This window comes from Euprymna scolopes, chromosome 29 (genome assembly GCF_053919585.1).
Source record: "Euprymna scolopes isolate OS-2025 chromosome 29, ASM5391958v1, whole genome shotgun sequence".
NCBI classification, from domain to species: Eukaryota; Metazoa; Mollusca; class Cephalopoda; order Sepiida; family Sepiolidae; genus Euprymna; species Euprymna scolopes.
The window spans coordinates 77,973,632-77,986,452 of record NC_136510.1 but is presented as its reverse complement, the minus strand read 5'-3'; the positions used below and the strand labels follow the sequence as shown (position 1 = coordinate 77,986,452).

Below are 12,821 nucleotides of genomic sequence, written 5' to 3'. Positions count from 1 at the left end.
TAGTCGAACTTGGAGACTTTCAAGTCGAACTTGGGAATCTTCATGGCGAACCTAGAGACCTGGATAAAATTTCAAACTAAATTCTTTATTTAATCTTTTAATCTATTTAATTTACTGGGTTGAATGATAAAACTGTCGCCTTAGAAAAGATGACATGATTCCATTTTCGTTTGATGAAAATCGGTTTTCTTTTTCTGTTGCAAACCATCTACTAGTTGGTCATTTGTGTACAAATCCCAAGAGTGATAGGAGCCTTCTACTGAAGGTGACACAATGGTCAACAAACGAGATTGGAGATGTGCTGTTGTACAACTCATGCTCTCTACCAATCCAAGTTATAACAACAGGACCATTGCCAGCACCCTTAAAATTCAAATCTGGATGGTTCAGCGCTTGAGGGTACAGCTCAACAAAGCTTCTGGCAGAGTTATGGTTTTTGGTGTTGTTTCAAGTGAAAGTCACATCATGCTATCTCACATCTTCAAAATCAGCTCGAAAGTCAACACCAAAGTGTACCTGAATTTGCTGAAGGGAGTGGTGATCTAGTGCAATCAGGTGGTCGCTGGCAGGATTCAGCGCCCACCCACAAATCCAAAGAGACCCAGGCTTAGCTTCAGAAGGCGTGCTATGATTTTGTACCCTTTTCTTACTGCCCCCTCTCCTCTCTCAACCTGAACCTGCTCGACTACTTCGTTTGATTATACGTCGAGAACATCTACATGACCTTTCACAACACCAAAGCCAGCCTGATCATTGCCATCTGCCGAGTATTCACCAAGCTCCCACCGGCGCTTGTAGAAAAGGCATGCTCCCAGTTCCAGACCTGTATCAAGGCGGTGATTGAGGCTGAAGGCAGCTACATTAAATAAATGTCAGCTTTACTACATAATCAAGTTACTTGAATTGATTTTTTTCAAGAAAAGTTTTCAAATAAAGTTGTAGTGCTGTTTTCTTTAGGGTGACAACTTTATCTTTCCACCCTGTATATCCCAAATAAACGTGCGTAATGTTGTGTGTTTAGTGGCATGCTTAGATACATGCGACAGCTGACAGGCCTGCAATGGGCAAATATTTAGTTGTTTATGACTCAATCTTTCGGCAGGTTGTAAGAAGATGCTGAAGTGAAGACTATCAAATGATTAATTCAAAATGCATCATTTTCCTTTTCTCCATATTAACAATGTCTTTCTACATAGAAAGCCATTCTTAATATGAGTAAAGAGGGGATTGACATAACGTGTTGAAAGTCATTTTCAGTTTAAAAAGTTAGACTTGATTTAATGAATTTCACACTTTCATTGAAGCTTGTCATCTTTGGACAGCTGATTGGATAATCACTTCGGTATCTTCTGGTTGCTTTTTTTTAACCTGTTTGAAGATGCTGACACAAAGTTATCAGAGATTGGATCATAAGATGGCTAACTACCAGAATTTGTTGACATTGGATTTGAAAACAGCCAAGTTGTAATCAGCAAGGAAAGCAGTCCTGCGGTCATGTGTTCCACAGTTAAGAAGATCTTGCGACAAAGCTGCGTCCTAGAAATTCTCTCTGAAGGAAAAAAGGAAAATTCTTTTTTTGGGTTGTGGTAAAAGAGGAGTTCTTGTTGCGAATCTCTTTTTTTTTTTTCTTTTTTTTTTTTTTTTTACACAGTGGTCACCACTTATCAAGGCCCGGAAGCCACTCAGGGATAAGGGTTATTGCAAGTACATTACGTTAGTGTGGAGATTTGATGAAGTGTTTTATTAAGGGGACGGTTCATTAGGAATTTGTTAACGTTGGACTTGAACACATCCAAGTTGTAGTCAGGTGGGAAGCAGGCAAACGGAACAGAGCTCCACAGGCGCGCAGTTCTAAGAAAGAAGCTTTGTTCATGGAATCCGCGTTTTGATTTAGGCACAGATAAAGAGTGGGGGAAATTTTTCACAGTGGATTCGGCTAGACGGGTGTTTTTCGTGAAAGATTGGCGAGGGGGGACAAGAGATTGGAGTTCAGACGAGCACCTGCCATGGAAATAACGATAAAACAAGGATAGGCTCGCAACGTCTCTTCTGTGGGAGAGAGGTTGCAAGGTAGAGAAAAGGGCATCCCCCACTAAGCCACGAAGTCTATTTTGTACTCTGTCAAGGCAGGATAGGCTGTTTTTAGCAGCTCCTGCCCAGATATGGCAGCAGTATTCCATCCTTAGACGTACTTGGCTTTTATATAGATAGAAGCAACCAAAGATTAGAGCACAGTCGAGTATCTTTGATGGAAATAACATTAGAGCAGAGAGAGACTAGCAACGTCTCTTCTGTGATATCTCAATTTAGTTATTTTGTCCTTTGAACTATGTTTCTGACAAAGAGGAAAGAATCTAACATTTGACCTTAGACCTGTAAATTCACCCTTGTCCATTCATCCATGCATCCATTCGTCTACCTGCACTTTTTTCAATAACTACGCCTTGGAATTTTTTGAAATTTTGCACAAACATTAAACATGATATGAGTAAAAAAGTAACAGAACAAATTTTCCACAAAAACTCCGGTTGCCCCCCTAGGGGTGCCTTTCAAGTTAAAATGGCTAAAAGCTTTTGTGATTATTAAAAAAATTGATGCCTTGGATTTTTATAAAACTTTCTGAAAAGTTGTAACTAACTGATTTCTATGTAAATTTTTTTGTCTATACTTCACGATAACTCTTGGGTGTGCCCCAGGGGCTCTTTTAAGGCTAATAAAAAAACTCCATTTTTGGGACTATTTTACCATATTTGTCCAAAATTTTCTGTGTATGTCTATTTAGCAGTTTTGCATGGTGCTGAACTCAAATGATGGATTTCTTTTTTTGCATGGTGCAGAACTCAAATTTACATATGTTAAAGCCTAAAACTGCACCGTTTGTTCATTTTCACCAGGATTTGACATCACCTGGGGGCTAAATGGGGGTGGGTGGGTGCTGAACTTAGTCATTTTTTATTTATGCCTCGTTCACTGTGCACTCACGGGGGACCATGCATGCTTCACTTGTCATTATTATTTTTTTTAGCTTTTTACATTAAGTAGTTTCATGCCTTATCTGGAGTGATTTCCATAAAAAAGGAAGAAGATAATTGGGGTTTTCTAGGCCGGAATCTATTAATACTTATGGTGTGGCTACTTTTTGACCTTAAAGTATTTTTTTAACTCCTTACATTAATTGGCTTCATGCTTCGTCTGGAGCGATTTTAGGTTTTAATCTTGTATTTAAATAGTATTTATAACTGCCTGATATAGCTCCGATAAGCATTTCTCTAAGTAAATTATATACATTTCTTTGTATCCTATAACCTTGATTTGCTGTAAAATATTTTGATATTGGTCTTATATTTAAAGTTTATATTTGATGTCTAAGTTCGATGTTAATGACGAAACTTTATTCAGAAAAACAAAAAAATGATATTGTCTCAGAAACGATCGTACATTCGTCATTGATATTGAGTTCTTGGTGTCGAAATAAATGATTTTTCCATAAATCATTTCATCATTTGCTTGATAGTATATATATATATGTATACTATCAGGTCACCTGGTGTTGCCCAGTCATAAAATACACTTAAATATGATGTTTTAATTTATGCATATTTTGTATTTATTATTATAGATCCAATCGTCTATTGATTATTATATTGTGTTCAATATATAGCAATGATTTCAAATGTTAAAAAGCAAAGACTTGGGTGTCATCAGCTAGAATTGAAACCAAAACATTTAGCACTCAAGCCTTATTCATTATTGTTTGAGTTATCAACAAGAAAATATTAAAGATTAAGAGACCTTAACATATAAATGTATATTCGCGTATGCATAGAAGTAGAGGTAACAGACTCAATCAACTTACTCCTGCCATGTTCATTTTTTTTTTTTTTTTCAGTTTTGACCTCTTAGCAGTTATTTTTACCAGCCAAAAACTAAATCGAATTTGTTCCACAGGTCCAAATTCCCTACATATCAAGTTTAAAATCTGTAGACTAAAAACGTCCACACACACAGACAAGGTCACTTATATATATTAAATTTATTTATACAAACATTAATGGCTACATATGTGCATACATGTTTCTGTAATCACCCGCGTTGGGGGATTACGTCATCAGGCCAAGAATTACCGTCAAAACTGATATTTCAACCAAATACATTTTCCTATTTCGTTTGTCAAGTTAGAATGTAACCTGGGTGGGAGTCATAAAACGGTAAGAGGACAAGTGAGGTCTCTGAAGATAATAAACATCTTCTTTTTCATTTCCCTTTCTCTTTATCTATCCCATCTTTTGGTTTTTATGGCATAAGGTACTTGGGAATTTAGTATTTTTGTCTTGCAGTCTGTAAATTAAGAACGTTTCCTATGGTCACTAAGTACTGACCGGTGTCTTTCAATCTACACCCATCCACACACATACATGCAACACACACAACACACACACACACACATAGACACACCCACACACACACACGCGTTAATACAGATATTCAAAAGCGAATATATGCTGTTCGTTTTATTTTACTCACACATACGTACTGAAACTAGGCAATAACTATAACTACGCAAGAATAAAGTTAAAATTAAAATAAGGTAAATAAAACAAGACAAAAAAATAAAAATAAAAACAAATAAACAAATAAAATAAGAATAAACATAAAACCTCGAAAGTTATCTAAACCCCACATGTACATATATATATTAATATATTAATATACTTATAAACGCCTACACTTTACTAGACCCGCGCATATATACACACACACATACAGACATACATAGACATATAATGGCATTTTTCTTACTTCAGTAGCGTGGTAACCCCTTCATATATGAAATAGCATGCCACTACACTCCACACGGGTGTATATATACATATATAACATACATACAAATACATTCAGACACCTATATATTCTTGTAATCTACATTGCTACAACAATCATATACGAGACAGCCTATTTTAATAGTTCAGAAATATATATGCATATACATACATATATACATACATACACATACACAAATACATCCATATACATACACATACACACAGATATTCATACACACACATATATATACAAACATACATGCATACATAAATACACTTATACATATATACTTACACAAAATACAGACATATATATATATATATATATATATATATATATATATATATATATATATATGCAACCTGCCACCAAATGATACATCTAAAATAGAAACAGACATGAATTCATTTACTACATAATTCTCTTTTTCTATCAAACTCCACACGCATAGTTATATTTCATGGCCTCACCGGCTTGTTACCTTTTCCTAAGTTGTAGTTTTTTTTCCGTAAAAATTTATAGTGAATTCAGCATGAAGTTCATAGGCCTATCTTCACATTAAGCAAGCACTCTTTCAATGGTTAGGCAGATATACATAAGATGTATAACGATACAAAAATAATATATAATAACATATGACAGAAATCAGAGTATTTAGGTTATACAAACTGAGTATACAAGCTTATATATCGTAGTACTTACCTTCATCTTTATTTATTCACCCTAATTTCTTTATTCCCTTTTCCTTCATTCATCCTTCATTCCTTAGTTTCTTTCATCTATTTATTCATTTATCCTTTTTTTTTTTTTTTTTAATTAATTTTCCTACCCAGGCATATAAAGATCATATATCCATACATGCATACACCCAAAAATACCCATATGCATACATTATTACGAGGTTCCGCCAAAACAATCCCTTACTCGTTTGGTTCAAATATACTTTCATACAGGTATTTATTTAGGTTAGTAATATTATAACTGCTTGATGAAGTAGAATATTAAGCGACTTATGTAATCCATACGGGTAGGATCATAGTTGCGACCTCACCTATCCTCTTTGGGGGGGGGTTATTTGATGTGGGTTAGTTGTACTCATAGTTGTTCTGGTCTACTAATTTAGAGTTCTTTAAGTGCGTGTATTCTGAAATGTTTGCAGGATATAGCAGTTTCTTGTTTAATATTTAATAATTTATCCCTGTCTTTAAACCTAGTTATCTCAAGTTTATATATGCGCGGGTGTAGCAAAGTGTAGGCGTTTATAAGTATATTAATATATTAATATATATATGTACATGTGGGGTTTAGATAACTTTCGAGGTTTTATGTTTATTCTTATTTTATTTGTTTATTTGTTTTTATTTTTATTTTTTATTTTTTTGTTTTGTTTTATTTACCTTATTTTAATTTTAACTTTATTCTTGCGTAGTTATAGTTATTGCCTAGTTTCAGTACGTATGTGTGAGTAAAATAAACGAACAGCATATTATTATAGAGAAAAAAGATGTAAGTGTGACACAGAAAATAACACGCAATCGTATTGATGTATAGATTAACACGGAGTAACTTGCAATAACAGTAGAAAGTGGACATAAGGTTTCAGCAGTCGCATAACTCTTGCTTCCCTTATTTTATCCTTTAGTCCTCACATTCCACGCACAATGTTTTTGACAAAGGGTGGAAATTGCTGTTTTTTGTGTTCAGAATCTATCCATTTAACACACATCGCTGGCTAGTTTTTAACAATTTAGTAGTGTTTTTTTTTTTTTTTTAGCTTACATGAAGTGGCTTCATGCTTTGTCTGGAGCAATTTATATGAAAAAAAATGAAGAAAAACAAATCCCTGTGGGTGGGCAGCGGCAACAGATTATTTTCCGATTTCTTTAGCTCATTAGATTATCTTTCAAGTACACTCACGGATTATAAACCGATTTGTAAACACTTTGGAACACCTGAGTCCATATATATATATATATATATATATATATATATATATATATATATATATATATATATATATATATATACAGAGAGAGAGAGAGAGAGAGAGAGAGAGAGAGAGAGAGAGAGAGAGAGAGATAACTATTGTTTTTGTTTTCTGGAAAAATTGATATCAGACTCTGTTGTCATGACTACCTATCAATTGAGATTAATGTTTATTTGGGATTATGAAACTTTTTTTTGTTCTGCATTGGAAGCATAAATAACTTTGTTATTGCAATATTAAGTAAGGTAAGTAGTTTTTTTTTTTTTAGCTCCATATATCAAGTGGCTCCATAGCTTGTCTGGAGCAATTTCTATAAAAAAAAAAAAGAAGCTAATGAATCGTTAACATCAGAATTGTTGTATTCTTTTTTGTTTGGAATCCTTTTCAGATGAGGTTTCATAAGTTGTATATTCATTATTTTGCAGACTTTTGTCCTCATCTTCATAGTTGTTGTTTCACCACGTTTCGGCCAACTCATCCTGTGGCCTTCTTCCACAAATAAATGAATACAGAAATGTTCTTTTCATTTTAACCATTTCTTTCTTTTTTTTTTTTTGTTTCTTTTTTAAAATTTTCTAGTGCTACTCTGGGCGCCAACTCAAACGGTACAGGTAGTTGTTCAGAGGTATCAACTTTTAAATTTTGACAACCCTACACAAATTACAATCGTTTTAAAACAATTACGTCTTATTTGCAGAAAGTTGAATACAAGATGGAAATAAAAAACAAATTTGCACAATTTTCTTATTTCAAGTCAAGCTAGACCGAAAAGCTGTTGAAATTAACGAAGCGTTTGACTCAGGAACAACCACAGAATGCACAACACAATGGTGGTGTAAGAAATTTTGTGGCGGTGACGAAAGTCTTGAAGATGATGAGCATAGTGGTCGGCCATCGGATGTTCACAACGATCAATTAAGAGCCTTAGTCAAAACCAATCCACGTACAACTGTTCAAGAACTGCTCTTGAATTAGACGTAATGTGTACGACGATTTCCAACCACTTGAGAGAGATTGGAAAGACAAAAAACTTGATAAGTGGGTGTCTCATGAATTGAACAACAACCAAAAGAAACGCCATTATGAAGTCTCATTTTTCCTTCTTTTATGCAACGAGAACAAGTCGTTTCTTGATCAGGTTGTGAATTGCAATGAAAAATACGTTCTTTACGACAACCGGCAATTCTCAGCTCAGTGGTTAGACACCGACGACGCTTCATGACACTTCCCGAAGCCAGAGTTGCACAAAAAGAAGGTCATGTTGACTGTTTAGTGGTCTGCGACTGGTCTCATCCATTACAGTTTCTTTAATGCATGCGAAACTATTACAGCATAGAAGTACTGTCAACAAATGGACTAAATGCATCAGAAACTTCAACAGCAACACCCAGCATTAGTCAACAGAAAAAAACCCAATTGTTCTCTACAACAATGCCCGACCGCATGTTGCTAAACTGGCCCTGCAGAAGTTGAACAAATTGGACTACGAAACTCTGCCTCATCTACTGAGTACCACTATTTCAATCATCTCAACAACTTTCTGCCTGATAAATACTTCAAAAACCTAAACGATATCAAAAACGCCTCCAGTGACTTCATCGCCACCAGAACGCAATATTTTTACGCTACTGACATAAATACACTTGTTTTGCATTGGCAAAAGTATGTTGATTCTGATGGGGCTTATTTCGATCAATAAAGATGTATTGAGATATGTTCGTCTGAATTTAAAAGTTAAAAGCCGCAAGAACTTTCTTGTTAACCCAATACATGAATTTAATATTATACTAACGGGGGAGGGGAGGACTTTATTGGTCATAAAATATGCTTAAATATATTTTAATTCATACAGATTTCGTATTTAATATTACAGAGCCATATCTCTATTGAATATTATATTGTACCTAATAATAATATAGTAGTGATTTCAAAAGTTAAAGAAAAAATGACCTGGGTGCCATCAGTTAGAATCGAAACCAAAACGTTTAGTGTTCCAGCCATGTCTCCTACTGATGTAGCTATGGAGAGATAATTAAGAAAGATTTAATATTAAACAACTTTAATAAATGAATTGAATTTGGGCGTGTGCAGAAAGAAAGAAAAATGGACATTTTGCATTTCAACTTGCCAGCATATTTCTGTACGCATTATTCATCCATCCAAACAAAGATTTTATTCTTTATGAACCACCCTTGGTGTATGATTACTATTTCCTGTTAATTTCAGTGTTGTATAGCCAGTAGTTTAAGAGTTTATTGGTTAAATATTTACACACAGACAGACATAGACACATATACAAATCTGTTTTATTTATATAGATGAAATACTTAAAGCTTCTTTAGACACACGCACACACACACACACACACACACACACACACACATGTAACACGTCCATTTTCACAGGGACTCTGCGTTCCCGGAAGCTCAAAAGGAGTCACAAATGCCCCCAAATCGCAAAAAAATGACACTTTTTATCCCATAACTTTTGCCCCAACCATTAGATTTTTCTGAAACTTGGCGAAAATGTGAAGGCAACGTTGGCCCTTCACACTTTTCACATTCATCATTTCTTCACTATTTTTTGTGGCGTTATCTTACATGCTGCACCAGAGGGGGGACAACGCACTTGCAGCTTGTTGTAATTCATTTACACGTGTCCTGTTGTTATATTAAAGAAGCATAGAGCTTCTAAACAAAAAGGAGTGAAATATAATTGCAAGACGGAATTTTCCTGAAACATATATTTATACAAGGTGCCTTCAATAAGTTTCCAGACTTTTTTATTTTATTTATTTTTTTTTTACACAGTGATCACCACTTATCAAGGCCCGGAAGCCACTCAGGGATAAGGATTATTGCAAGTACATTACGTTAGTGTGGAGATTTGATGAAGTGTTTACTTAAGGGGGTGGTTCATTAGGAATTTGTTAACGTTGGACTTGAAGACATCCAAGTTGTAGTCCGGTGGGAAGCAGGCAGACGGAACAGAGTTTCACAGGCGTGCAGTTCTAAGAAAGAAGCTTTGTTCATGGAATCCACGTTTTGATTTAGGCACAGATAAAGAGTGGGGGAAAGACTATTTTCGTATGGGATCTGTTAATGATAGTACACACATGAAACTCTAGTCCACTTCAAAGTAATCTCCTCTGGCTGCAATGCACTTGTACAGTTCCAACATCTTTTTGAAGATCACATGGAACTCCTTTTGTGTGAGCGTGTCAATGACCCTCATCACAGCCTCTTTCATCTCCTCAACCGTCTCATAACGACAGCCTCTAAAGTATTCCTTGAGCTTAAGGAATAACCAAAAGTCACAGACAGCAATGTCTGTTGGACTATAGGAAGTGTGAGAAACTTTCTTGATGCCCATGACAACGTCTTTCTTTCTGATCTTCTCTGAGCACCCTTGGGACAAACTTCGCACAAACCTTCCGCATCCTCAGTTTCTTGCGAATAATTGCGTGTACAGTAGGATAGAAAATGCTCAGTCAATATATTAATGTACTTGGTCGAATTAATTCGACCTTGCAAGGCGAACTATAGGCCCTGGACTATTGGTACTAATAATGCCACTTACCAAAACTGAACCTCCACCACATTGCAGTATTTAAACTGAGCACCTAGGATTAAATTCTTCGTCTTTCCTCTGACGGACGTACTGCCTACCATCATTGCCTAGCCTATTGAACTTGCTTTCGTCGCTAAAAAGCACTTTTGACCAATATGGAGAGTCATGATCGTCATTGCATCTGACGAAGTCCAGACGGTGCTTTCTGTTCTTTACAGAAATCATTGGCTTGCATCTTGCAACTTATCCTCGCAAATTAAATTCCTTTAATCTGTTCTTGACAGTAGAAAGAGGGCACTTTTGAACAAGATTGCACTGATGTTGGATTTGGGGAGCCGTTTCAAATCTGTTTCTTAGGCTGTGGATCTTGATAGCATTGTCTTCCCTGTTAGAAGTAACTCTAGTACGACCAGATTTAGAGGCATCACGAACACTCCGGTGTTTTGGTGCTTTTACGCAGTCTTTTGTACCATTTTCTCATTGCATTTCAATCTGCAGCTGATTTCTCGATTGAATAAACCAGAAAGGTGGAGATTAATGAGCTCCTGATGATCACTAAGAAAAAGTCGAGGCATATGTACTAAATGTTATGTTGTATAACCTGGAACAACAACAATTACGACTAGAGATGCTTTGTTGCCTTTTAATGGATATTTTAAACTGATTAAGGAGCGATAATTTAAGCTGGTTTTAAGCGAATTTGTTGCTGCGGACTTTCTTTTTGCCTCCTGAATTTGAAGTTATTTTTTTAAATTGACGTGAACACTAGAATATTTCAATTAAAAGTCAAATATGAACAGGTAAAATTATAGAAGAATAAAAGGCGAATCAAATGAGGTATAAGTTTGTTTAAACAGTTACATTAAATTTAACTTAAATTTGCAGTTTTTGAAAAAAATACAAATGCGGACTTTTTTTTTGCCCGCACTATATATATATATATATATATATATATATATATATATAATATATATATATATATATATATATATATATATATATATTATATATATATATATATAATTAGATTGTATTATAACATTACTACATAAGCAAATAGTTATATTACAGTATTTTCCAAACAGCCTCACAATACCTTTATAACTTTGGCACCTTTCCTGTTTTTATTTCAAGATGATCAAGAAGAACCTCTTTCGGCTCTCCTGGCATTTCTGGCGACGTTCACAATGCCGAAATTACTGTTCTACTGCTGATGCACATGTCGGAATTGTGGGCAGCGGCCCAGCAGCTTTCTACACTGCTCAACAACTTCTCAAAGTGAGTATTGCTTAAACGAGTTTCATTCAGCAATTAACCTTTGGAGAAATATTTATAAATCTGAAAAATTGTACATTACATTAGTTTTGTTAGAAGTAATTTGAATACATTTCAGAAAGTTGTATTTTCAGACATCAATATCTTTTTCTTATAATAATAATAATAATAATAATAATTTAGCATATAAAGTTTTTCTGTGAAATTTTCAAATTCAGACCTAAATAAAAATCTTTCTGACATATAGCATGTTTTTTTGTTTGTTCGTTTGTTTTACCATTGCACTATGTTCTTGGCAGGAATATATTTTATTTTGAGTTAGTTTCTTTGTAAACATACTTATTCTGGATAAGAAAACATTTATAGTAAATACTTCGGGGGGGGGGGGGGGTTCATTATAATGAAATGGAGGCCACAAAGATTTTTTTTGGCCCAAAGAGTAGATTCCCTTGGAGACATTTAATATTCTTAGCAAATTCTCATGCATTAAATGTTTTGAAAACTATTTGCACTAGATAATTTTATAAATAAATTAAACAACATTACTGTAATAAAAGTAGTTATAGTTTTATAACAATTTGATTTAGTTCATAATTTAATGGCCAATCATAACATTTAAATTTAACTTTTAAAATCCTATTTAAAAAAAAATGGTTCATTTAAGAATTTAATGATCATGGTAATTTAACTTTAACTTTAAAAATCCTATTCATAAAAATAAAAATAATAAAGAAAAGAACCGAAGTTGAAAGACAATGACATTAGCATAAAGAGAGGTCTAGTTTGGTCTGGTTGTTTTGTTTTACGACATACCAGCCTTATTTAGTTATTTTAATGAAAAATACAGTCATTTTGGTAAAAAGTTTTAGACTTCAAATTTTTTATATCTTCATGGTGTTTAGTTTGCGTGTTTTGTAAAGGGAATTGTTCTTTTTGTTTTGGGCTTTGCAGAACATAATTAAGTTTTGCAATGGGAAAGGAACAGCAAATAACATCAATGTTTGGTGCATTTTAGGCCAGGAAGGCAGTATCTTTGGATAGCCTGATCTGGTAACACCTTGGATGAAGAGAGGAACAAAATGTTTTAAACATTTCCATAAATTGATAAAAGAATAAAAAATAAAAAAAAAACATTGAAATTATACACACACACACACACACACAC

The 12,821-nt window shown here is 34.3% G+C and overlaps 2 protein-coding genes across 12 annotated transcripts in view; one reads left to right on the top strand and one right to left on the bottom strand.

Moving 5' to 3' along the window:
- LOC145252734 (uncharacterized) overlaps positions 1 to 12,821 on the bottom strand; it is a 676,168-nt gene that overhangs the window by 176,128 nt on the left and 487,219 nt on the right. The window lies entirely within an intron of this gene.
- Positions 1 to 12,821, top strand: part of LOC145252731 (NADPH:adrenodoxin oxidoreductase, mitochondrial-like) — a 314,252-nt gene that overhangs the window by 229,082 nt on the left and 72,349 nt on the right. For all 8 annotated transcript variants that reach the window (XM_080112591.1, XM_080112589.1, XM_080112587.1 and 5 more), the window contains one exon: positions 11,516 to 11,659. In XM_080112591.1, the coding sequence (XP_079968717.1) occupies positions 11,516 to 11,659 (144 nt within the window). The remainder of the gene's footprint in view (positions 1 to 11,515; positions 11,660 to 12,821) is intronic.